Source organism: Rutilus rutilus, assembly GCF_951802725.1.
Source record: "Rutilus rutilus genome assembly, chromosome: 13".
Classification (NCBI taxonomy): Eukaryota; Metazoa; Chordata; class Actinopteri; order Cypriniformes; family Leuciscidae; genus Rutilus; species Rutilus rutilus.
This window is the reverse complement of record NC_140218.1, coordinates 3,819,710-3,847,074: the sequence shown is the minus strand read 5'-3', so window position 1 is coordinate 3,847,074 and position 27,365 is coordinate 3,819,710. Positions and strand designations below refer to the sequence as shown.

The 27,365-nt window shown below is 40.3% G+C and overlaps 2 protein-coding genes across 2 annotated transcripts in view; both read left to right on the top strand.

Moving 5' to 3' along the window:
• Window positions 1-27,365, top strand: part of LOC311302519 (uncharacterized protein) — a 1,110,603-nt gene that overhangs the window by 887,961 nt on the left and 195,277 nt on the right. The gene's annotated exons all lie outside the window — the stretch shown is intronic.
• LOC311302528 (NACHT, LRR and PYD domains-containing protein 3-like) overlaps window positions 1-27,365 on the top strand; it is a 153,360-nt gene that overhangs the window by 85,994 nt on the left and 40,001 nt on the right. The window contains exons 1-8 of the mRNA XM_084428488.1: window positions 14,803-14,984; window positions 15,421-15,517; window positions 15,751-15,864; window positions 22,980-23,105; window positions 23,366-23,461; window positions 23,661-25,388; window positions 26,609-26,680; window positions 27,120-27,293. Of these exons, the coding sequence (XP_084284614.1) occupies window positions 15,468-15,517; window positions 15,751-15,864; window positions 22,980-23,105; window positions 23,366-23,461; window positions 23,661-25,388; window positions 26,609-26,680; window positions 27,120-27,293 (2,360 nt within the window). The 5' untranslated portion in view covers window positions 14,803-14,984; window positions 15,421-15,467. Of the gene's footprint in view, window positions 14,985-15,420; window positions 15,518-15,750; window positions 15,865-22,979; window positions 23,106-23,365; window positions 23,462-23,660; window positions 25,389-26,608; window positions 26,681-27,119; window positions 27,294-27,365 lie in introns of the transcript that reaches the window.

Genomic DNA, 27,365 nt, shown 5'->3' with positions numbered 1-27,365 from the left:
GGCTATAGACAGAGTTTGGACAGACAGTGGTGGCAGAATCACAGTTCCTGATCCAGAGTTTGACTACATCCTTTGCTTTACCACGCAGGTGCACAAGAATCTCTTCCACATGTTCGTCAGAATTCATGTTGCTCTTTTTAACAAATGTCCTCAACAGATCTTCCCATTCCTCAATTTCAATTGTGTCAGAACTATCCCCTCTGAATGAAGGTGGCTCCTTGACTTTTCTGTGCTGAATTACTTGACTTTGTGACAGATTTACCATGCCTGATGGGCTGTTAATAGCCTTAGAATCGCCAGTTGTCTATTTGGCATGTCAATGTCCAAGCTAAAAGGACTAAGATGGGACATAATGTTGTCTGCTAACTGTTGGCCAATTTGATGGACAATTGAACTCATTTGTCCTAACATATCAGGCACACCATGGTCAGCATTAGGTGTTGACGTGCTGAAATCTCTAGACTTTTGATTGACGTTTGACTGCATGTCTGCTGCATCACAATCTCCCACAGTACACACCCCACTTGTAATGTCAGGTCTGCTATCACTATTCCCAGTATTGGGGCTGTCCATTGAAAAGGGAAGTGGTACACCTAAAACCCCTCTGCCTCTGCTCTGCCTACTGGACTAGGACTGAAGTGGTCAGGCGATATCTCCTGCTATTACTCATTATGAACGAAACAAATGTGCTGCAAGTTCACACACACATATAAACATAAACTCAATGTCAATGATCAGAGCGAAATGTCCCATAAACTGAAAAAGGATAAAGTGAAAGTGTCTCTTGAACACGAACGGCTGTGACCCAAGGACGAGCTGTTAAACTGATGACGGTGATTTCCATCAACTTGCTTGAAGACGCGACCCATAACAACACAGCGGCATCACAACTTCACGGCACCGATGTGACGGTGTTGCCTCAGTCTGCACAATGGAGACACAAACGTGGAAATAGGGGTTTCACTTCACAGAGAATAAATCAGTTCCACAGCATATCTCGTTATCTCTGCGGTTTATTTAAAACAGTACTCTTTCTTTTTAATCTTTTTCTTTTGCGTTGTGATCGTATAATGAGTACAATTTTGCAGATTGACAATTATAAAACATTTTCAGTGAATTAATCACAAATCAGCTCAATGAAAAACAGAACAATTCAATTAAATTCAATAGAAAGGGAAACACCCCCACCTAGTGGTGAACATGCACAATTCTACATGAATAAAGCAATTAATCCATAAAACACATTATAACAATATAATTTATACACATTACCTTCACAGAGAATAAATCAGTTCTACATAAAACACAAGACAATGCACAAATTAATTGCGGTTGTGCCTCGTAATACAATGTCAAAATAACTCGATATAATATAACACACTCGACGCCAAACACACATCAAAATATGCCTTACAAGTTCATTGCAGGATAAATCTACAATAAAGGGGTTATTATCATCATACTCCAATATTCGGCCCATGGGCATTGTGTAATATCTCCTTTGGGGACAGTGTTTATTTTGCCATGTTCCCTAGTGTGAAGTGTGAAATGCTGTGTTAGGTGTGTGTATGCACGGCCGATTTGGTTTGAAGTGTCTCTTGAGTGTGTGTATGTGGACCGTATCTATTTATTTGACTTTATTCACTGTAGTCTAGGTATTGTTAGACTTTATATCCTGTAACTCATTCACTATGAGACTTTTATACACTGTGATTTATTTATTGTAGAAGTGTTCACTGTTATCTACGGGGAACATTTGTCTGCTCTGATTGCCTATCAGTGTATCATGGTGTTTAGTGTTTAATACAATTATATTTGAGTACATCAGTCCCATTTCTGTTCCTTCATTGGACACAACCTGCCTGAATAGTGTAAAGGGGAGCGCTGTTTGGATTTTCTAGTTTAGATATTCAAATTGCGTGCGTTTGAGCGCCGCCTAGGGGTCACACATAGAACATCACTTCTTATTTAAAGCGACTGAATTGTTTGGGTTTGGCAGTTATTTCCAGAAAGCTATCAAAACCCTATAGAGAGGATGTCCCAGCTCTGGAAGATGATCAAGGGGGACTTCTGGCAGATCTGAGATAGGTAGAGGGATCAGACAAGGGTGTCCCATCTCCCCATTTTGGTTTTTGTTAGCAACGCAAATAATGGCCCTTCACATTAAAAAAGGACATTTTCAAGGAATTACAGCATTAGGGAAAACATTGAAGTTGTGTCAGTTTGCAGATGACACTGCTTTATTTCTGAAAGATAGGAATGAAATCATTAAAGCAGTGAAATGCATAAAAGAATGTTCAGATGTATCAGGGCTAGGAATGAATATGAATAAATCTGTTTCCTCTTAAAGAATGTAGTTTAACGAATTTTTTTTATATTCCAATTGCAAATCAAGTAACATATCTGGGAGTTGTTATATGTAAAGATGAAAATCTGCGTAACAATTTAAACTTCAATCCAATGATTTTGGTGTGTTTCGAGATGTAAACTGGCGTAATGATGGCGAACAGTAGATCAATTCTACATTAATAACAAAGTAAAAGAAGTCTCTTTTAAAATAATGCATAGAATATATCCAGTAAAACATGTGCTGGAACAGTTTAAATTAGATATTGATTTCTCCTGCAATTTTTGTAAAGGTGAAAAGGAAACTTCTGGTTTCTGTGTGTAAATCGTTCTCCAAAATGTCCAACGGTGTCTTTAATGTTTTTACTTCAGTGTCATGAAAGCTTTGTGGGTGATGGACAGGGTTTACATTAAGACAGGAGTATGCCTTAATCTAGTTAATCGTGCATTTCTTTTCTTTTATTCCACAGCTGATGTGTGCAGTTTTTTTATTGCTTGCATTAAAATAATTTTCTCTTGTTTTGTTTTTTAATCGCAGTCTTTTTCTTCTGCCATTCATGCTTATCAGCACCATGCAATCTTAAGCTTCTCTTGGTTCAGCTGCACACAGTCTGAAAAGGTTTATTGGCAGTTTAATAAAATAAAAGAGCCTTTCTAAGAGCCATCGTTTAAGCTGTTGACTTTTCTACCTTGAGAAAGAACGTTAAACGAACAACTTAAAAGGGCCTGACAAATCATGACATAAGACTGACATCACTCACAACGTACCGATGAACAAATATAACGTCTGATGTTTGCATACGTGCATACCAGTATACCATTACGACATTCTTCGTGAATAAACATGACCTCTGATGTTTGTATACATATATACCAACGTACCATCACGTCACATATGCAAATATAAGGCTTGTTCGACTTCGTGCAGCTCTGCGCAGACCGATCGGTGGCTGACTTGAAGCATTGCATGCCGGTTTGAAATGTTGTCTTGATACAGCCAGAGAATAGCTGTGAAGGCTGCATCCTCCGAAGGCCGTATTTGAAGGCCGATTTCCCGCATTTGAAGACCGATTGCGTCACCGCGGCGCGATGAAGGCTGTCCCAATAGGCTAGGAAAATTATAATTATTGTAAAAATAATAATTAATTATTGCAAACCGAGAGTGAGGACGGGGCCTTGATTTCGCGGCTTTACTTCCTGCTCACGACTGCGCAGGTCTGGTCCCGAGATCGCTTCTTCGCAGACTCAAACCCCAAGATGTCAGCGCCATATCGGGACACTGGCGGCTTCACTTCTCACGAAGATGGCGGAGAGAGCAGACGCATTGTGAATAGCTCAGAGTAGCAAAGCCTTGAAAATCAACGGAATGAACTTTTATCTCAACAAAACCCTGAAATATCAGATGTAAAACCGTAGGGAACTTATCATAATAATTCAGAAACGTGTGAGTGACCCTGAGCACCTCCTGGAGTACGATATTGCAGACCATACCATGGCTAGCACAAAAGCTAATGCTAAATTGAAGGCTCTCCAAGAACACGACTATGGTGGTCCAGAAAGGATGGATCTGTCTCTCATTAGTAATTTGCAAGACGGCGCTCGGAAAGCGAGTGTATGTACATGTTCAGCTCATGTTTGAGCTGACTGCAGCATTTTCCCTGTTGGGGATTTGATCCTCCAGAGAAACCAAGCAAAAGTGATCGAAGCGCCTGTTTAGTATTACAACAACGAGAAAGCTTACGATTCTGCAGCTCACGAAACAGGTGAATCTACTACAAGCTCAGGTGAGCGACTATGAAATTAAATTAAAGAAGAAAGACGATCAGATCAAAGAATTGGAAAAGAGACTGGATGATGTAGAGCAATATTACCGTATGGATGATCTGATTATCTCTGGATTGAAAACACGACACCGTGCCTACTCCAGTGTCGCTGCGGGAATCAATGCTGATGACACAACTGCTGAGACGGAGACCCTGGAATTCCAGGTTATCCAATTCTTCGGTAGTAAGGATATTCCCATTCACAGAAATCAGATCTCGGCCTGTCATACACTCCCTCGGAATAACAAGAATAACAAAAATAGTCCTACTCCACCGGCGATCATAATCCGCTTTGTCAACAGAAAAGACAAGATCGGCTTGTTACAACAGGGGTTCAAGTTAAAAGGCACGGGAGTGTTTGTGAATGAACATCTAACGAGGAAGAACGGGAATATTGCTTATGCAGCGCGGCAACTGAAAAAGGCTAAAAAGATCAAAGCGACCTGGTCTCGGAATGGTAAAGTTTATATCCGAACGATTGGAGCAACACCAGAAGAGGAAAGAGCAGTGATGGTGAAAGAAATGGACGAATTGAACTTGTACAGATGATGATTAGAGTTGAGTCACAATATGAGCTGTGGATGTGTGGACTTACTACTTTATTTTATTTTTTTGTGTCGCTGATTATGGACGAAGATTACTTAATCCTCCGGGACAGATGGAATATTCAGTTAACTTTGGTTATTAGCCTTTTTGAAGTAGGAGGCCTTCAGTAGCGCGGGAAGGGGGGTGCTGCGGGAGCTGCAGCCCCCTCGTCATAGCATCAGCACCCCCAAGTGGGGGGCTGTGGACTAACATAATATTGTACTTTAAAAACGTGAAATAAAAATAAATAAATGGATAGCGTTAACTAACTCTCTTATGCCTAATGAAGTGAGTGTTCAAGCTACGGAGAAAATGAAATAAAGTTTTAATTTGTCATGCTTTGTTACGTTCAGAGGATCACGTGAGCGGAGAGCGCATTTCTGAATATTCCGCTCGCTCGCTCCGCCCAGGGTCGCTCGCTCAACCCAGAATGGCCTGCTGGTTCAAAAATACGTGGAATAAGGGCTGCCTCCGACTAAAGTTTTTTTCTAGTCGACTAGTAGTTGTTCATTTAAGCCATTAGTGTACAAATCGCCCCTTTATATTAATTGTATTACTTAAATAGTCTATATACAGGATAATGAGCATGTAGCCTGTACATAATATAGCCGCACTAAAGCGCACGGCCACACGCATAAAGATTGCCACAAAGAACCGGCAAAATTATGAATGTGTCAAAAATAGCAAGGAGACATTTAATTGTTTATTAATAAACTGGTGTTTTCTGTGATGCTGCAAAGATGGAGTTGGCGATGCAGACTCGCCATGAACGCCAGAGAGAAATGCATGTGAAATAGCCTACACACATTCCATATGGATTATATAATCAGAGAATAGCCTATTTCTTTTCGTTTTGAATATTTTCGTTTAAAAGTAGACTTTTTAAGCTTTCTATAATAGATAGCCTATATTTCTAAAATCTGTGATGCACAAGCTGAGTTTCGGCGCCCTCAAGTTCACGTGCAATGCAAGTGATCGTGTCGGCGCCTTATTACATTGTCTGCTATATATTTGCGTATTGTTTATTAAATACAGGCAATTGGTTGATAAAACATTGATCAAAATTAAGATACAATTTATACAAAACGAAAATCTTTTAAAAATAGTCTTTCTACAAAACAAAACTCAATGAAGTGGTAAAAATCATGTCTTACCCACTCCATGTCTCCAGATATATTGCACATCTCATGATGTCTCTTTATCTTTCTCATGCATATGCTCACTTTCATAATCAACATTGATTAAATTAAAAAATAACATTAGCCTTTAATATTAAACATAAATATGAAACTAAATGTTTTCGTTTTCTTTAATGGCTACAACACATATACAGCACACAGAAATTTCATGTCTTGTGTTGGCCACAACATAATGATGTCACATATTTTCTAACCCAGCCCCCAGCCCCCCCTCCATGAAACAGCTTCCAGCGCGCCTGGAGGCCTTCACAACCAGGGGACGCTCAGTTTTTATCACGTGAGTCTGTGTTGATTTTCTTGCCAGCTTAATTTCTATGGCTTCTATTGACTTGCCCATCTCTGACGATAACTCTTTTATTTTCAATCCGTTTGAGCAGAACATGGACAGTTGTGGCATTTATGATCATTTCTTTAATCCTGATGTAAATCAACCTAATTTAAACTTATTAAAACTGTCTTGTAACTATTACTCTGAAGGGCAAGTAAACTCACTGCATCAAACCATAAACTTTTCTAAAAATCTTTTCTCTACTTTTCACTGGAATATTCGTAGTATGTCTAAAAATCATGACGAATTGAGAACTTTTCTGTCTACCTTAAGTTTTTCCTTCTCAGTCTTGGCCTTTTCTGAGACTTGGCTGACTGATGATGTATTTACTTTATTCCCCCTACCTAATTATGTATCATTTCATTCTTGTAGAAAAAACAAAAGAGGAGGGGGTGTCTCTTTATATGTTTTGAATTCCTTTGATGCTGGTGTTAGAGATGAACTTAGTGCAGAATTTGACACCACTAACACAGAGTCTATATTTATTGAAATCCCATCTTGTCAGCAATTCAATGGAAAGAGCATTCTGATCGGATGCATCTATAGACCACCAGATTCAGACCATAACACATTTATTGATGCACTTCAATCAACACTTGAGTTAATAACCAAAGAAAGCAAATTATGTTTTTTACTCGGTGACTACAATATTAATTTACTCAAATGTGATTTAACACAAACAGTTGATTTCTTAAATGCACACCATTCTTTAAATTTTTTCCCTCTTATTACTAAACCTTCCAGAATCACCTCCTCATCTGCTATACTCTCATTGATAATATTTTGTTTAATTCTTATAACTTTGAGGTCACTTCAGGCCTCCTGATGTGTGATGTCTCTGACCACTTTCCTGTCTTCCAGTTTATCCAATCATGCCATCTAATGTCTAGCTATCCTAAGAATGGACCAAATAAATATCGTAAATTCTCTGGTAACAGCATTGATCATTTTAAGTCTGCCATTGGCAATACCATATGGGATGAGGTACTTGTGTCACAAGACGTTAACAGTGCATACAGCTTATTCTTAAAGTCTTTTAATAAGGCTTTAGATTTATCATTGCCGTTGATGAGTACAAAATCCAGAAATAAATACTCTAAGGGGAAGCCGTGGATATCTGATGAACTAAGAAAGCTTTCCCGGAAAAAAAAAAAACTTTATAGGAGGTCTATTCTTAACCCTTCCTCAATTAATACTGAAACTTATAAGAAATGTAAAAACCACAAAGAAAAACAAAGAAAGCATATTATTCAAATCAATTTGCACAAGCTTCTAAAAACATTAAAACAACATGGCACCTCATTAATCACTTACTGAACCGTACTAAATACCCATTTACCGCCCCTGTAGTAATGAACAGTAAGAAGGGGGTTCTCTCCAACCCTGTTGATATTGCTAATGGCTTTAATGATTTCTTTATATCGGTTGGTTCTGAACTAGCATTTAGCACTAATGGCTCGGATAGACACCCCTGTTCTTTAATCAAAGGTCAGGATCCTTCATTCCATAATTTTGACCCACCAACTGTTCAAGAGGTTCGTAATATTATTTTATCACTTAAAAATGCAGCCCATGGTCATGATGGCATTAAAAGTGCTCTTATCAAAGAGACAATTGACTATATCATTAAACCTCTCATTCATATTCTCTCACTGTCTCTTAAAACTGGAATTGTCCCTCGGGATTTGAAGGTTGCTAGGGTTATACCAATTTTCAAGACCGGTGACTCCAAGGAATTTGGTAATTATAGGCCAATATCAATTCTCCCGTGTATATCGAAAATCTTGGAAAGATTATTTAATCACTTGGATGCCAATAATATTTTATATAAACATCAATATGGTTTTCGGAAGCGACACTCTACTGAGCATGCCCTCATTCAACTTGTGAACTACATTTCTTTAGCTCTTGACAATAAAAAATTTGCTCTTGGAGTCTTCCTGGACCTGAGTAAGGCATTCGATACGGTCAGTCACAATATTCTGATTGCCAAACTTAGCAGATACGGAGTGGAGGATGTTGCCTTGAGATGGTTTAGAAGCTACTTAGCTGATAGAGAGCAATATGTATACCTGGAAGGCTATACCTCCATGAAGTCACAAATTATGATTGGTGTCCCTCAAGGATCAATTTTGGGGCCTCTTTTATTTTTTATTTATATTAATGACATGGCCACGACTTGCACCAAACTCCTACCAGTACTATCTGCAGATGATACAAATCTTGTAGCTTCTCACCAAGACTTTAATATTTTAATCAAAACGGTCAATGAGGAACTATCTTCCATTGTGGAATGGTTTCAATGGAACAAACTTACCCTCAATATAAAAAAATGCAATTTTATGATTTTTTGTAATACTAACAAACATTACCCTATAGAATTATCTAAATTTTTTATTAATAACATTCAAATCGAATTGGTTCAGCATACCAAATTTTTGGGAGTCATTATAGATAGTGGTCTTAAATGGTCTAACCATATAAATTTCGTATCTAAGAGGTCAGCTAAAATGCTGGGTATATTGAGGAGGGTTTGTCCTTTAGTTCACTCCTCAGCTTTTTTAACCTTATATTATAGTTTTTTGTTCCCATTCATTAATTATTGCAATATTGTTTGGGCAGCTACCTATTCTACTTACCTGAAGAAATTAACAGTCATACAGAAGAAATATCTTAGATTTATATCTCATTCAAATAGATATGCACCCTCGGCACCCCTTTATAACAAATTCAAAGTTCTCCCTATTGATAAGGTAAATATTTATCAAACATGTTTATTTATGCATAAGTTTATATATAGGAAACAAGATCTTCCAGACTCCTTTCAGAATTTATCCCCATTTCACATGTACACTCATTTCAAACTAGACACAGCAATAATAACCTACTCTTACCTTACACACGAACTGCAAGACATCAATTTAATATTTCTTTTAGAGGTCCTAAGCTGTGGAGTGATTTAAGTCCATCTTTGCGATCAATGTCCTCTTATTCTGCTTTTAAAAAGCATTTGAAGAGACTACTATTGCCAGCCTGACGCCTTTAAGTATTTCTTTCTAGGTATTGCATGCTCTTTCTGCATCTTTTTTGTTTTTTTGTTATTGAATTGTTGTTCTGTATTGTTTGTTTTTTTCTGCTTATGCTCTTGCTTTGTCTCGATTGTTGTTTGTTTTTTTATTTAGTTTTTTTGTTTGAGTGTTTAGTCTGCATGTCTCATGAGTGAATATGAGCAGGAGTGGAACTCTGTACAAGCCTAGAGTGGCTTCGTTCCCTCCTTGCATAGTTTTGTACTTGTACTAAACATGTGCTAAACAAATAAACATAAACAAACACCAGAGGAACCAAAAACACCTTAGCATCTCCTTCCAAACCACCAGCACCACAGAAGAAGTCAAAACCAGACGACGCCGTGACCGCTGGAGCCCATGCTGAAGACACCTCTAACGCTGTGATCCTGCTATCGGCACTCTTCAAAACATGATGCAGGACTTCAAAGCGGAGCTAAAGCAGAACACGCTGACCATAGCCAACATCACTAAAGCGGTAGAGTTTAACTCTGCCGAAATCAAAGAATGTAAAACACAGTGCCAAAAACTGCACGTCGAGGTGAAACAACTCAAAGAGGAGAACACAGATCTGGGGAAAAGAGCTGCAGAGTTGGAGCGTTATAAAAGAAGAACCTGCGAGTAAATGGCTTACAGGAGGGAAAAGACGAAAACACACGACAAATCATCTCTGATATCATCAGAAAGATTGTGCAACACTGGAGGGAGAAGATGGATTTCATCCTGGATTCGGTGCACCGACTGGGGCCGAGTAACACCAGCCGCCCTCGTCAGATCATCATGCAGTTCACAGGACGCTTCAAAGGTCATATTGTGTCCCATATGGCAGATGAATTTGCTCACTGGCTGATTCTTATCATAAACATAGATGGTCTGAAATTCATCTTAGTCAACATTTATGGATATAACATCAGTAGAGAAAACCGAAACCTACTTGAACAAATTGGTTTACATTTAGACAATCTCAAATAAACACACTCAACTGATAACATCATCAGTGGAGGCGATCTAAACCTAGTTCATGATGAATTTTATTATAAATATCCTTTCAGATACTCTGCCAGTCATCCAAACACCATATTCACGAACTTTTGTGAAAAACAAAATTTGGTTGATCCTTGGAGACACTTAAATCCAGAAATATCTAAATACTCCTGGTTTAGCTCAAGCCACAATTATAAATCCAGAATTGATCACTGGTTAATTGCAAATCATTTGCTATTTTATAATATTAGCTCTGATATTTCTTCTGCACCACTAACAGATCATAGTGTTATTTTACTACAGATCAAACCCAATGACAACAATGTCCACTCACACACATATTGGAAGTTCAATTCCAGTCTGCTCAAAAATAATGACTACTGCCAAAAATTCTAATTATTAATTAAAGAAAATGCCAATTCTGAGGAGCTCACAACTGCTACCAAAAAGTGGGAATTCCTCAAATATAAAATACGCCAATTTACCATCTCATTCAGTAAAATAATTAAAAAAGATAGTTAAAAAAAGAAAAAGTAGACATTATTAATCAGTTCAGTATGTACTGCAATAGGCCAAACCCAACTGAAGACGATAGACAGAAGATATTAAACCTCCAACCAAAACTAGATGAAGTTCACAGTCGTAAGGCCCAAGGGGGCTTTATTAGATCCAGAGCTAGTGGATAGAGGAGGGGGAAACAATTCAGCGTATTTCTGTGGTCTTGAAAAAAGAAGACAGGAAAAAAATAGCATCAGATCCCTGATGGTTGATAATAATGAAGTCACAGATGAAAAATTTATCTCTTCAGAAATCTGGTAATTCTTTAGCCAGCTCTATAGCTCTACATTTTCTAGCGTGGACTGTCAACATTTTTTTCAGGATATAGCAAAACATATTCCAAAAATAGAGGATGGCCTCAAACAAACATGTGATAATCAAATAACAATTCCAGAACTTGACGCAGTAATTGGTAGTGGTGGGAGAAAAAATCGATCCATCGATGCATCGCGATTCTCTCTCCAACGATTCTGGATCGATTCTGAGAATTTCAGAATCGATTCTGAGCTTAGTTTATAACCAGATGTGCGATGACGCAGAGTTTGCTTTAGAAACACCCGTCTTCTGCTTGCCAACAATTCCCCACACACGTACCTTCAGTAAAATAATATTTAATAAAGTTCGGAAAGGTTGAAACGAATTAAAAGGACATTCACAGGCTTCATTGTACAGGATGCGCTGTGAGAGACGCGCGCGCGCTCTGTTTGATGTTACACTTGAAGTGTGCTGTCTCGCGCGTCGATATTCTCCTTAAAAATGCTCTACGAAGTCATCGTTTATGTGGTTTGGAGTGCAGTGGACTTATATATTTAAAATATGAACCTCGCTAACAGAAGGCTGCTTTCAGTTTCAAATGCTGATGCGCGCTTTGTTTGTGTTGACCCATTACACTCAGACATTCAGACTACAAACTCCTAACTTACATCTTTGCTTCTCGTCTTCAAACAGGGATTTCAGATCTTATTGCAGATACACAGTCAGGGCTCTTAAAAGGAAGGTCAATACATAATAATATAAGATTGGTAATGGACATCATTGAGTGTAGAAGCCAAATAGAGGATGATGGTCTCCTTCTCTTTCTAGACTTCTATAAAGCATTTGAGCATCCATTTATTCTTTCGCCGCTCGAACACTTTGGCTTTGGAATCAAATTTAGAGAATGTGTTGGTGGATTATATCGAGATATTAATATCTGTGTCCTATTACCTAGTGGTACCACCCCAAGCTTCAAGATTAATGTGGGTATTCCTCAAGGTTGCCCCATCTCACCATACCTGTTCATCTTAGCCACAGAAATGCTAGCAATCTATATTAAAAACTGTAATGATATTAAAAAACTTAATGTACTTGGCACAGACATAATAATCAGCCAACTAGCGGACGACACAACAATATTCTTAAAAGATAGATACCAAATTTCAACAACTATTGCCAAAATAGAAAAATTCTCAAAAAGCCTCAGGTCTAACATTAAACTTACAACACTTCACTGAAAAACATCTGTAATATCCCTATTAAATCAGAAATCAAATACCTGGGGATTTACCTCTCTAAGGACCAAAAACAAAGCCAGCTTCTGAATGTAGAAAATAAAATTAAAGAATGCAAATCAAGACTAAATATATGGCTACAGAGGGACCTATCAATACTAGGCCGAGTTTACCTAACTAAGATGAATATTTATCCAGATGTTCTTGCCCAGCCTATTCCAGTGCCACTCCAAACAACACTGATTACATCTATCAACCAAATCAACCTGAACTTCATTTGGAGAAACAGACCACATTATATGAAGAAAAGCAATATGGTTAAAGACACAAAGGATGGAGGACTAAAAGTTATTGATTTTGACTGCCTTAATGGAACCTTAAAAATAAACTGGTTAAAATCTTGGATCAAACACAGCAACTCCTTTTGGTATTGTATTCCAAGACCTTATTCAAGAGAATTGGAGGATTAGAATTTCTTCTTAGAGCGGACTTTAGTGTTAACAAATTACCTATATCATTGTCAGAGTTTCACTGATAAATACTCTTGTACTGGGAAATGTTATACGTACATAACTTCTCACGCCACACATCTGTACTCTGGAACAACAGATATATTTTGCACAGCAACACATCTCTGTTCTTTGAGGATTGGTGTGGGAGAAATATATGGTCCATAGCCGACTTAATGGATACCGACAGACAGTTGTTAAATTATGGACAATTTTCCATCAAACATAATTTCAAACCCTTAAAATCAGACTTTACTAAATTACATAAAGCACTAGCCCAATAATTTGTCCTTCTAACAAGAAACATTTTGGCATATTATCCGATACAACCACAATTGGCCCCACTATCAATTCAAGGGATCTTTGTTCTGGATAAAAAATGCACTAACCACTTTAAATGGTTTTATTGATTATATTTACCCTAAAAGGCGAAATAAAAATAACATCCTACAAAAATGTGATAAATATTCAATCGCTAAATTAAGAACAATGTATCTAACACTCCCTATACCTCCTAAAGTGAAAGAAACACTTCAAAGTAATGAACAACATTTACCCCTCTAAAGAATTACTGAGACGTCGCTTTGGTATAGATGATAATACATGTGCATTCTGTGAAAATGATGTCGAAACTACGGACCATGTGTTTTTCTCATGTAATGCGATACAGATATTTTGGTGTGATTATACATAAACGGGTTAAGCAACAGATGTCTTCATTCCCAAACTTTATCTCCAGTGCCGACATAACATTTGGACTGATATTGCAAAGCAAGGGTGATGAGCTGTGTACTAATACAACTGTGTGTCTAGCTAAATTCTTCATTCACAAATGTAGAATTGTGAAATCATCTCCCAAATTTGTTTTTTTTTTTTAAATGAATTTAAACTGTATATGAAATCCTTAAAAACTCTGAAAGGTCCTAAAGCACAAAAATATATAATACCCTAAAACACGTCCCAGCTGAGGTTAATAGCTGAACAATGACTGAATTCTCCCCTCATGTTATGTTATAATTTCTTACGTTTTTTTTTTTTTCTATTTAAATTTGTTTATATGAATGTTTCTTTTTTCTTTTATAAATCATCCTTATTTTTGTATAAATCATCCATCTATATTTCCTGTTTGTATTAAGAGCTGCTTCCTCTGGCTATATCTTCTCTGTATCCTATTCTGAAGAAAAAGATTTTATGCAGCCATGTTTGCTTGTAAATCTTGATATTTTCAATAAAAAAAGAAAATAAAAAAGGACGAAAGGTGACCAGGCCCGGACATGTATAGGCTATTTTATTTTAGTTTATGCAGCAGTCGTCCGTGAGGGGCTGCCAAATTTCGTATTGTTGTTTGTTTATTTTTGGATTAAAGTTTATTCTGAAAAAAAAAAAAAAAAAAAAAGCTTCACTTCTCACCGATGGAAGAGAGCGAAGGGGCGTTGTCCATATTTTTTACAGTCTGTGTTTTTTTTTTTATTGAACAATTATTCATGTGCAAACAATATGGCAATATTAATAAATCTTTACATAAAAAACATACAAGACAGGTGCATGAAAGAACCACAAATACACACAAAAGAAGAAAAAGAAAGAAAAAAATGAAATAAATAGAATTAAGGGGCTAAGGTTTTTCTTTTAAATCATTCTTCTATGGTGGAAAAAAGACTAATTGCATTTTTTTATCACTTTGAGGGCTTTTGTATAAGAAACAAATTCACCATGAAATGCACAGAACATTGGTTTCATCTTTAGATATTTTGATTTGTGAACATAAAATTTTCCAAGCATGAGGATATTTTTTACAGTCTATAGTTGACACGGTCAAAATCACGCGTTTCGTTTAAAGACTTTTGACCCCGATCGCCTCCCATACTCTCTCTCTCTCTCTCTCTCTCTCTCTCTCTCTCTCTCTCTCTCTCTCGTCACAAATAGAAAGTGAAAGTAAGTTTTCCTGTCATTTTAAGCAGGAGAAATGCGAAATAAGACACGGAAAAAACAGAACATCAAAGTGTTTATCAGCCATTATAAAGGGATTGAAGTGTAGTTTTATGATGTTAAAGCTGGAGGATTTGAGATCCTGTATCTTGTAAAAGTTTGATCAAGGTGAGTGTTCATGTGTGACTTTCTCATATTTATATGAATCTCTGGAGGACATTTTACGTGAATGTTTGATATGAAACCTTAAATAAAGGTTTTTAATTTTTCACTTCAATGTTTCCTTTGTGTTTCGTGATGTTTGTGATTCTCCAGAAGTTTAGCTTATGTGTAAACATACATAGGCCAATTCACACAAACGTCAACAAACACGTTTTTTTAATTTATTTTTGTATCGGATCAGTGTGTGTCGATGTGGGTCGGGGTTTGTTTTCTTTTTCACCAGAACATCAACGGTCGACTTGTGTGTGTGAAAAGGCCCTATGAGCTCGAGTTAACGCAGTCACATGATCCTTTTCTCCCACACTCCAGATATGTTCAGCTAAATTATGAAGGTTGTTTAATTTAATCATTTAATTTAGTGTCTGAATGTTTCTTCATTTAGAGTCAGTGGAGGAGATCAAACTCATCAGATTCTCCTGCAGCTTCATCATGGCGGATTCACAAGGATCCAGATATGGAGATTGTTCTCCAGGATGCAGGTACTTTCAACAAACATTACATTACCATTACCCCCACACCTCCACCCCTCCACACACACCAACACAAACAGATCAAAGACAGTTACAGAAAAAATATGATTTTTTTTGCCTTTTTTTAACTAAAATGAAATATTCAGTTAAAAGATAATTGTTTCCTCAAAGTACTTTTTGATGCAGGATAAATGTATTCACAGTAATCTAAAGGATTAAACTGAATCTGTTCTCTGTTCCAGTTCAGTCCAGCAGAAGAGCTCAAACCCAGAGTCCAGCTGTGTGTCTATGAAGAGTAACTGGTCTATGAATCCGCCACTAAAGTTTAAGAGTGGAGACAAACGGCCTGATCTCAGGTATATCACTTCTATAAAAGATGTGCTTATAGTGCGACACTTTTGAATTAGAATCATCATTTTTCTCAGTCAGTCAGTCTAATACTAGCAATGACATCGAGTAAATGTAAGCTGAGATCTTTTCCACCTTTATATAATGGAGTAGGTGTAAAACTGAGTGGATTTTTTAACTGCTGGTTCAGGGCCCGTATTTATCAAGCTTCTCAAAGTGACATTTTAGTCTTTAAGGGTTAGTTCACCCAAAATTAATAATACTCTCCCTCATGTCGTTCCAAACCTGTAAGACTTTTGTTCATCTTCGGAACACAAATGAAGATATTTTTGATGAAACCTGAGAGCTTTCTGTCCCTCCACTGACTGCAACGTCATTGCAACTTTCAAGGCCCAGAAAGGTAGTAAAAACATTGTTAAAATAGTCCATGTGACTCCAGTGGTTGGTTTGATTCGTGGTTCATCATTGGTTGTTCGTTTAACGTTCTTTCTCAAGGTAGAAAAGTCAACAGCTTAAACGATGGCTCTTAGAAAGGCTCTTTTATTTTATCAAACTGCCAAAAAACCTTAAAAAGCAAAACAAGAGAAAATTATTTTAATGCAAGCAATAAAAAAACTGCACACATCAGCTGTGGAATAAAAGAAAATAAATGCACAATTAACTAGATTAAGGCATACTCCTGTCTTAATGTAAACCCTGTCCACCACCCACAAAGCTTTCACAAAGTTATTCTTGCCACTGTCAGTTTGCAGCTTAACAACATTGAATGTTCGGCCGAACAGCTGATCATAGCTGTACAGGGTGCCTTATTATTTTTCATCTCCATAAATATATCTAGTAGTAAAGCTAATGCAAGGGCTAGAAATGAATTCATATTTTGCTGATATACTTCCTTGTCATCATGGAGAGCGCAGTTCATGGTTGCATAGCAACGACAGACGCCACGGAGAGCAATCGCTTGTGGAAAAGAGAAAGCGGCGCACTCACGCTTTCCACTTGTTTTTACACATCTAGAGCGACGTTGATTAAGCATGTGACTGCGCGTTTCTCCTTGTTTTCTATTGTTATGCGCAGTATATTTCCCGCGCGCACAAACACAGCCACAGACAATGAATTGTTTGGTTAGCGAAGAAGAGCATGATGTATTTTGTATAAAGTTTTTTTTGTTGTTATTAACTGTTTTGAGAACTGGAAATGCACAATTCATGCATACAAATCTGTAGATATTAATAAATGAAGATGATTAAATCAAAAAACAAAATTCAGGCCCTGCATTTATTAAGACAAAACTAGTAAAAACGAATGCAGTCTATACACTGACTTGGCAGCTCTGTGAAATGTAATACAACAGTGCCACCTACTGTCTAAATGCATTATCATTAAAAGTGTGAGGTGAAACTCTTCTGACTACGCCGCCGATTTCGTTTAGCTGTGACGTGCAAACACTTCCGAAAATCAAAAATCCTTCTAGTGACTTTTGTGAGGCTTGGTCCAAGGATCATGTACGTCCAGTTTCGTGAAGTTTGGACCAAATTTGTGACCTGTGAAAATTTAGTTTCAATCCAATATGGCGAACGAACGACATGGACTCGTGATGTCATCTTCTTACTGACCGGACGTTTTAAAGTTGGAACGATGTCTCTGTCTCAAAGGGCCTAGGCGCAGGAGCTGGCCAAAATTTATCTCCCGGGAATAATAATAATAACAATAATAATAATAATAAGAAGAAGAAGAAGAAGAAAACTTAAGAAGAACAATAAGTGTGCTGGTTTCACCAAGCACACTTAATAATAATAAAAAAATAAATCAGGTCTCAACATTAAGCCTTTTCATTTGATTGTCCTTAGTTCGGTCATTCACTTGTCCGAGTAAAAATATTTGTTTGTCCAGGAAAAAAAAAAGTTTTTTTTTTGTGTGTGTTGTAAATATAAATTTCATCAATAAATTAAAATAGAATTATAAGATGCTAAAGGGATGTTACCAATCAAGTTAAACTGCGTTAAATAATGTAATGAGATTATTTTAATTATGTTTTGAATATACAATTAAGAAATTTCGGAAAGAATGATACTTTTAAACACGAAACTAAACCGCCAGTAGGAGGCGGCAGGAGACCGAGTCATTGAGTCATTTACTCAAACATTTCATTCAAATGGCTGATTCATTCAGGAATGAGGCAGTTGTAAATGAATAGGAATTCATTTGTTACATGTTATGTGTTCTGAGTTCTGGTTTTGAGTCTGTTTCAGTGTTTTCAGTTTTCTGTGATTCCGTTCTCCCCTGTCTTCTGTTGTATTTTGGTCTAGTCCTGTTTTCCCCGGTCTGTTTAATGATTTCATCCGTGTCACCTGTTCTGCCCTTGTTAGTCTCGTCAGCTGTGTCTTGTTTCCCTGATCTGTTCTCCTGTGTATTTAAGCCCTGAGTGTTTCAGTCTTCAGTGTCGGTTCTACTTGTTCATTATGGCGTTTATATTGGAGTGTTTTCCTGCCTGTCTGTATCGCTGAGTTTCTTTTGAAGTAAATCGTTCGCATTGAAGCCTTTGGACTTTGAGTTTCCTTCCACCTGCACAACACCCCGTAACAGAAGAACCGACCTAAAAACGACGAACATGGATCCAGCAGTGAAGATCATCCTACTCTCCCAGGAGGATCAGTCCCTCGAGGCCCACACACAGAGGTATTTGGACTTACTACCGTATGTTCATTATGATGACATCAGCCTCTGTGTGTTCTTCCGGGCAGGTCTCAACGCTGAGACCGAAGCACGCCTGCCCGGGGATGGGCCTCGGGGTAACTTCGTTGAGTATGTGGACTGGGTGCTGTGGCATAATGGGTGTTCCTTCGTCGCCTGCCCGCCAGAGCCAGAGCCAGAGCCAGCCGCCTGCCCGCCAGAGCCAGAGCCAGAGCCAGAGCCAGAGCCAGCCGCCTGCCCGCCAGAGCCAGAGCCAGAGCCAGCCGCCTGCCCGCCAGAGCCAGAGCCAGCCGCCTGCCCGCCAGAGCCAGAGCCAGTTGCCTGCCCGCCAGAGCCAGTTGCCTGCCTGCTAGATTCTGTGAACGTCGACACAGAGCCTTCTTCTCCGCTGGTCCCGTCCATCACAGAGCTTTCTTCTCCGCTGGTTCCGTCCAGCACAGAGCCCTCATCTCCGCTGGTCCCGTTCAGCATAGTGACTTCTTCTCCGCTGGTCCCGTCCAGCATAGTGCATTCTTCTCCGCTGGTCCCGTCCAGCACAGTGTCTTCATCTCCGCTGGTCCCGTCCAGCACAGTGCCTTCATCTCCGCTGGTCCCGTCCAGCACAGTGACTTCTTCTCCGCTGGTCCTGTCCAGCATAGTGCATTCTTCTCCGCTGGTCCCGTCCAGCACAGTGTCTTCATCTCCGCTGGTCCTGTCCAGCACAGTGCCTTCATCTTCGCTGGTCCCGTCCAGCATAGTGCCTTCATCTCCGCTGGTCCCGTCCAGCATAGTGCCTTCATCTCCGCTGGTCCCGTCCAGCACAAAGCCTTCTCCGCTGGTCCCGTCCAGCACAGATCCTTCACCGCTGGTCCCGTCCAGCATAAAGACTTCTTCACCGCTGGTCCCGTCCAGCACAAAGCATTCCTCTCCGCTGGTCCCGTCCAGCACAGAGCTTTCACCACTGGTCCCGTCCAGCACAGTGCCCAGCTCAGAGCCCTCATCGCTGCCCAGCACCGAGCCCTCATCGCTGCCCAGCACCGAGCCCTCAGCGCTGCCCAGCACCGAGCCCTCATCGCTGCCCAGCGCCGAGCCCTCATCGCTGCCCAGCTCAGAGCCCTCTTCGCCGCTGTTCCTGCCCAGCTCTGAGCCCTCTTCGCCGCTGTTCCTGCCCAGCTCTGAGCCCTCTTCGCCGCTGTTCCTGCCCAGCTCAAGATCCTCTTCATCGCTCAGCACTCCATACTGGGGAGCCTCCCCAAGAAAATTTTGGGGGGGGGCCATACGCCCATGTCCCAGCCTGTTCCGCCATGGCCACCCTAAGGGTCGTCTCCGCCATGGCCGCCCGAAGGGTCGTCTCCGCCATGGCCGCCCGAAGGGTCGTCTCCGCCATGGCCACCCGAAGGGTCCGCACCGCCATGGCCACCCGAAGGGTCGTCTCCGCCATGGCCGCCCGAAGGGTCCGCACCGCCATGGCCGCCCGAGGGGTCGTCTCCGCCATGGCCGCCCGAAGGGTCCGCACCGCCATGGCCACCCGAAGGGTCGTCTCCGCCATGGCCGCCCGAGGGGTCGTCTCCGCCATGGCCACCCGAAGGGTCGTCTCCGCCATGGCCGCCCGAGGGGTCGTCTCCGCCATGGCCGCCCGAGGGGTCGTCTCCGCCATGGCCGCCCGAAGGGTCCGCACCGCCATGGCCGCCCGAGGGGTCGTCTCCGCCATGGCCGCCCGAAGGGTCGTCTCCGCCATGGCCGCCCGAAGGGTCCGCACCGCCATGGCCGCCCGAGGGGTCGTCTCCGCCATGGCCGCCCGAAGGGTCCGCACCGCCATGGCCGCCCGAGGGGTCGTCTCCGCCATGGCTGCCCGAAGGGTCCGCACCGCCATGGCCGCCCGAAGGGTCGTCTCCGCCATGGCCGCCCGAGGGGTCGTCTCCGCCATGGCCGCCCGATGGGTCGTCTCCTCCATGGCCGCCCGAAGGGTCGTCTCCGCCATGGCCGCCCGAAGGGTCCGCACCGCCATGGCCGCCCGAGGGGTCGTCTCCGCCATGGCCGCCCGAAGGGTCGTCTCCGCCATGGCCGCCCGAAGGGTCCGCACCGCCATGGCCGCCCGAGGGGTCGTCTCCGCCATGGCCGCCCGAGGGGTCGTCTCCGCCGTGGCCACACCCACAGCCTGCTCCGCCCTGGCCACACCCACAGCCTGCTCCGCCCTGGCCACACCCACAGCCTGCTCCGCCCTGGCCACACCCACAGCCTGCTCCGCCCTGGAGGCTTCCTGCCTTGTCTCCCTTGCCTTGTCTCCCCCGTCAGCCTCCAGGGCGCCCACCCTCCCACCCCTTTGTTGGTCTTTCTACGGCGCGAGGACGCGCCTACCGGGAGGGGGGAGTAATGTTACATGTTATGTGTTCTGAGTTCTGGTTTTGAGTCTGTTTCAGTGTTTTCAGTTTTCTGTGATTCCGTTCTCCCCTGTCTTCTGTTGTATTTTGGTCTAGTCCTGTTTTCCCCGGTCTGTTTAATGATTTCATCCGTGTCACCTGTTCTGCCCTCGTTAGTCTCGTCAGCTGTGTCTTGTTTCCCTGATCTGTTCTCCTGTGTATTTAAGCCCTGAGTGTTTCAGTCTTCAGTGTCGGTTCTACTTGTTCATTATGGCGTTTATATTGGAGTGTTTTCCTGCCTGTCTGTATCTCTGAGTTTCTTTTGAAGTAAATCGTTCGCATTGAAGCCTTTGGACTTTGAGTTTCCTTCCACCTGCACAACACCCCGTAACATCATTGAATCTTTGACTCAACCGATTCGTTCAAACCACTGAATCATTCAGGAATGAAACACAGTTGAGTTTTCCTTTGAGATGCGCTGTGGTTCTTCTAGGATCTTTTTTTAAACTATTTTCGCTGCTGAAATAGAACAAAAAATGGCAATATTGTGTCTAAAATTCAAGTGACTTAATATTAATGACTTGTTTATTGAACTGCAATATGAAATCAGTGTCACATTTTCAATCGTGATGGTATTCAGTGCTCTTGGTCGTATGATGTTGATGTTACTTGTCCCGGACAAGCGTAAATGTCGAGCCTGTAATACATATCAAAACATATTTTAAATATGATGTACTAATTTCATTATAGCACTCATCAGCCTGCAGCGCTCAAGACAATGTTTACTGTAAACAACACAGAGACAGAACAAAATTCACGCGTTTCGTTTAAAGACTTTGTCCCCGATCGCCTTCCATTTGGGCGTACGCGCTCAGAGAAAGTGCATCATGTCAGAACAGAACGCTAATGAAATGTTTACCCGGCAAAGCTTTAAAGCACGAGCAAATAATGAACTTTTGTGATTGCGAATAAGTGCAGAGTCCTGTTAGTGTAACTCTAGCGCTGCGTTAAAATGTGATGTGAGTTTTACAGTATTGGGACTGAGCGCCAGACCTGCAGCTGATAGAATGTGATACTACCATATTTCTTCAAAAGCAGATCGTGGAGACATTAAATCATCCACGATAAAAAATCGTGATATCGCATAAGCACAAGTATAAAATGACTGTTATCATGTCTGAAAACAAACACAAGTAACGGAGTTTACAAAACTGTATCGCACGCATTTATTCATCGCACAGACCAATCTTTTCGTAACTGTACAGCCCTGCAATGAGTATCACAATGTGTTCTTTTGAAAATTATTTATTGAATGATTATTAGTGTTGAATGTAAACTCCTCTTAGGAATTTCACCATTCAATGGGAATTTATCTGAGCATATTCTTAAATAAGGAAATCTATTCAGTGATTGGTCCATGCCTATGTCATCATCCAAAATCCCGTTTGTGGCTCAGCAAAGTGTTGTGAATCATCTCTAAGACTGACACTTAAGATTTAGTCCTACACTTCACTTAAATTATGACTGAGATGCTTGATAACTAACTTCTAAGCACAGCTTTGAGCCAAGAGTTGTTTTACTCTTAAGTCCATTCTTAGCAGTGTTCTTGTGAGTAATTCTCAGAGGCTTGATAAATACGGGTTCAGATTTGTTGAAAGCTTCACGGTGTCTGGTCAGAACAGTGATGTTTCACAGCAAGAGCACCGTTACTAGAGTACAGTAAGGTGGTTTATCTTTAAAGGTCAGCTAAACATTGGTCTCTTTAGTCGGTTGAGCCTTCGTCCTCCATTGTGCCTTTGAGAAGAGTCATGTGATCATGGTTGATGTTCATCTGAGTTGAATCATTCTATAATTCTATAGTTGATTTCAATTTGTTTGCTTTGAATTCCTAATTCCTAATATTACCGGTTTTCTCAGTCGCTTTGGTACAATTGTTGAATCATGCTTAACATTTTTAAACCAGTGAGTTAATTTCTCAAAATAATTGTAATCAAAGTTTGAAACACAGTGCAAAACAGTTACAGACATTAAAGCAAAAGTACACAACATTTATGTGATCTTTTATAAGTCTGTATTCTTTATATTTTACTTAGTTTTAAACCCAGTTCAGTCCAGCAGAAGAGATTAAAACCAGAGTCCAGCTGTGTGTCTATGAAGAGTAACTGGTCTATGGATGAGCCACTACAGTTTAAGAGTGGAGACAAACGGCCTGATCTCAGGTATATCATTTCTATAAAACATGTGCTTATTGTATTTTATTTGTATGAAATTGTTATTAATATACAGCAGTTTAATGAGTTACAATCTTGCTGGTTTCGGTCTATTAATGATCATCATTGTGCTCTTGTGTAAAGCTCTATGTGTTGTATTGTTAATACATTCACACACTGTAAAAGCTGTTGGTCTGTTACTCAGTTAATGACACAATTACATCAATATCAGTGTGTCTGATTCTTTACCCTCTTCATTCTGATTTAAGGTCAACTCTTCCATCCAGACCAGTTAAAAACAAAACTGTGTCCAAGCCTGTGATTCGACCACAAGACTTTAATGAAAGCATGTTTCCTGGTTTCAGGTAAAATTCAGGACTTTGTTGATGTTGTTGTTGTTTAATTTTAGGTGCTGCAATTCACATCACACATCACTCACACACATGATTAATGATTTACACATTTCAGAAACCTAATGATGTTCTGTGTCCCATAAATAGTGTTGTAATTTATGGCTATTTACTTCTCTGACTTGTGTAATAATGTGGTATTTTAATCTTACAGCCATGACTCTAATCCTGCTGAAGTCCTCAACACATTGAGATCAAATCTGAGACAGAAGTTTGAGTGTTTGTATGAGGGAATATCAAAGCAGGGAAACCCAACACTCCTGAATGAGATCTACACAGAGCTCTACATCACAGAGAGTGGAAGTGGAGAGATCAATAATGAGCATGAGGTGAGACAGATCGAGACACAGTCCAGGAGAGCAGAAACAGAGGACACACCGATCAAATGCAGTGACATCTTTAGACCTTTACCTGGACAAGACAAACCCATCAGAACTGTGCTGACAAAGGGAGTCGCTGGCATTGGGAAAACAGTCTCTGTGCAGAAGCTCATCCTGGACTGGGCTGAAGGGAAAGAGAATCAGGACGTCCAGCTCATATTTCCACTCGCTTTCAGAGAGCTCAACTTGATGAAGGACAAAACACTCAGTCTTTCAGATCTTCTTCATCTCTTTTTCCCTGAAACTAAAGAAATGGACATATCCAGTGAAGAGTATAAAGTGTTGTTCATCTTTGATGGTCTGGATGAGTGTCGTCTGTCTCTGAACTTTAAGAGCGATGTGAGGTTGTGTGATATATCTGAATCAGCCTCAGTGGACGAGCTGCTGAAGAACCTCATTGAGGGGAATCTGCTTCCCTCGTCTCTCATCTGGATCACCTCCAGACCAGCAGCAGCGGATCTCGTCCCCTCTGAGTGTGTCCATCGAGTGACAGAGGTACGAGGCTTCAGTGACACACAGAAGCAGGAATACTTCAGGAAGAGAATCAGTGATGAGAGTCTGGCCGACAGGATCATCTCACACCTGAAGTCCTCAAGGAGCCTCTTTATTATGTGCCACATCCCAGTGTTCTGCTGGATCTCAGCCACTGTTCTAGAGGAGATGTTGAGTGAAGCAGAGAGAGGAGAGATTCCCAAGACTCTCACTCAGATGTACACACACTTCCTGCTCATTCAGACCAACATCAAACATGAGAAGGACTATGAGAAGAAAGTGAAAGATGAAGACATGATTGTCAAACTGGGGAAACTGGCTCATCTGCAGCTTGTGAAAGGCAACCTGATCTTCTATGAGGAAGACCTGAGCGAGTGTGGCATTGATGAGGCAGAAGCATCAGTTTACTCAGGATTGTGCACTCAGATCTTCAGAGAGGAGTTGGGCTTGTGTCAGGGGAAAGTCTTCAGCTTTGTTCATCTGAGCATTCAGGAACATCTAGCAGCTCTATATGTGCATCTCTCCTTTATCAACAATAACATCAATGTGTTTGACCAGATTACCAAACCAACTAATGGAGACACAGTTTCCCTATTGGATCTCCATCGGAGAGCTGTGGATGAGGCTTTACACAGTAAAAATGGGCATCTGGACCTTTTCCTTCGTTTCCTTCTGGGTCTGTCAGTGGAGTCTAACCAGAGTCTCTTACAAGAACTGAAGACACAGACAGCAAACAGCTCTTACAACAATAAGAGAACAGTGGACTATATTAAAGAAAAGATCAGTGAGAATCCCTCTCCAGATAAATACATCAATCTGTTTCACTGTCTGAATGAACTGGGTGATCTTTCTCTAGTGAACGAAGCTAAACCTCATACATGGTCTAGAGGATTACGTGCTGTGAAACTCTCCTCGTCTCAGTGGTCAGCTTTAGTGTTTGTGTTGTTGTCCTCAGAGGAGACACTGCAGAGGTTTGACCTGTACAGCTTAATTGGAGGCAGAACTGATCGGTAAGTAACACTGAGTGCAATCATTACAGTCTAAAACATTATGAACAAAGAGAAACTCAGAGATCAGAGGTGTTTAAATCACGGGGCACAGACTGATTTCTGGGATATTGTAGATCATTTGCGTGTGTTCCTCAAACCGTGGCTGTGTCCTAGTAAGACTGCATATCTCGACTGCCACGTCATCAAGCGCCTCTGAAGGCCGTCTCAGTTTGAAGGATGTTTTGAAGACAGACTTCATTTTGTGTCTTTAATTCAGCTCATTTTGAAGGATGCATCAAGTATATCCTTCGTGTTCTTCAATCTCCCACAATCCTTTGCACACATTCTAATTAATGTAAAAGAACTGATGGAAAACGAGTCGGCTCTGAGTTTATCTGAGTTCATTATGAAATGTAAGACACAGATAATGTATTCAGAGATGAAGGCATACATGTTATCTTTTGTTTCTGTGTAAATGAATCACTGAACACTAAACTGACAATAATGTAAGACACTGGGAGACACAGACGGCTGTCAGTCACTGTATTGCATTCATAAAAAAGCCAGTTAATATAAAGATATTTAATAGGAAGTATTTTTCCTAAATGAAGTTTTAATATTATTATTATACAAGAGAAGTATTAAGAAAATAAATTAGATTAATGTCTCATCATCATTTTTCTTCATCACCAGTTGCTGGCAATATGATGGACAATGATTCACATTTTGTGCGCATCATTTCCTGTGACAATAAAACTAAGTAAATTATTAAATGAACAAGTATGTAAATAAGTAAGTAACAAGCAAACAAACTCGTGTGCTTAATTTCTAGGAATAATTTGCTGATGCAGGTACAAAAATACCTTTTTCTTGCCCCCCCGCCCGACTCGGGAGTTAAATGTCTCCATGGTGATAACCATAGCAACGGACAGGACAAACAAACCTGATGTGTCATAATAGTGTTGTAGTGTAAATGCAGACTAATAGCCCTGCCACAGCAACACTAACGAGAAGAAGAAGAGACTAATCAGTGACGGCTGAATACGAGGCTTCTACAGTTATAGATATAAAACCACTTTTTCACATGTCCTTTATAAAGCAGTGTTTCATTAAAACTATTATTTGAGGGTATTTAGGAAGGTATAATGTATTATTTACTTATGATATTTATTATTATTATTATTATTATTATTATTAATAATAATGAACTTTTACTTTAAATCATTTTTATTTTCAATTAGTGCCACACAGAACACAGCAGATGAAGTTCTCCAGAAGCTGATGCCTGTGGTTACAGCAACTAGATGCGCTGGGTAAGTAACACTGAGAACAAGCATCACTGTTAAAACATTATAACAGTTCTTACTTAAACATTATAAATTAATGGTTTAACAAAATATATGAGTCACACTTCAGCTCTTACCTATCTGACCTGATTTGTGATCTACTTAACCAGTTTTTATGATATATGTGTGAGAAATTAATATTCAAATATATGCATTTGTAATGTATGCATATAAACATTATATTTAATGTATGTAATGTATTCAATGTATTCCATTTGATCAGTTTCATATAATATTTCTCCCTCACATAGAGACATAATCTCTTACAATAACAGTTACATTTACTGATATATTGAATTCATTGTTTAAAAAAAGAGATATTGCACAAATTATAAACACAATCAAGAAAAGCAAAGATTTCTGTTTTGATCTGAGAGAGTGAAGAGTGTGTCATTGTTCTCTACAGGTTGATGGATTGTGGTGTGACAGATGAAGGTTGTGCTGCTCTGGCTTCAGCTCTGAGATCAAACCCCTCACACCTGAGAGAACTGGATCTGTCTGATAATAATCTAGGAGACTCAGGAGTGAAGCTGTTTTCTGCTGTACTGGCGAATCCTCACTGTAAACTGGAGGAACTGTGGTAAGATCATACGTTACTCTCACATGAAACTGTCACTAGGGGCGTTTCCATTACAGATTTGCGCAAAACTTT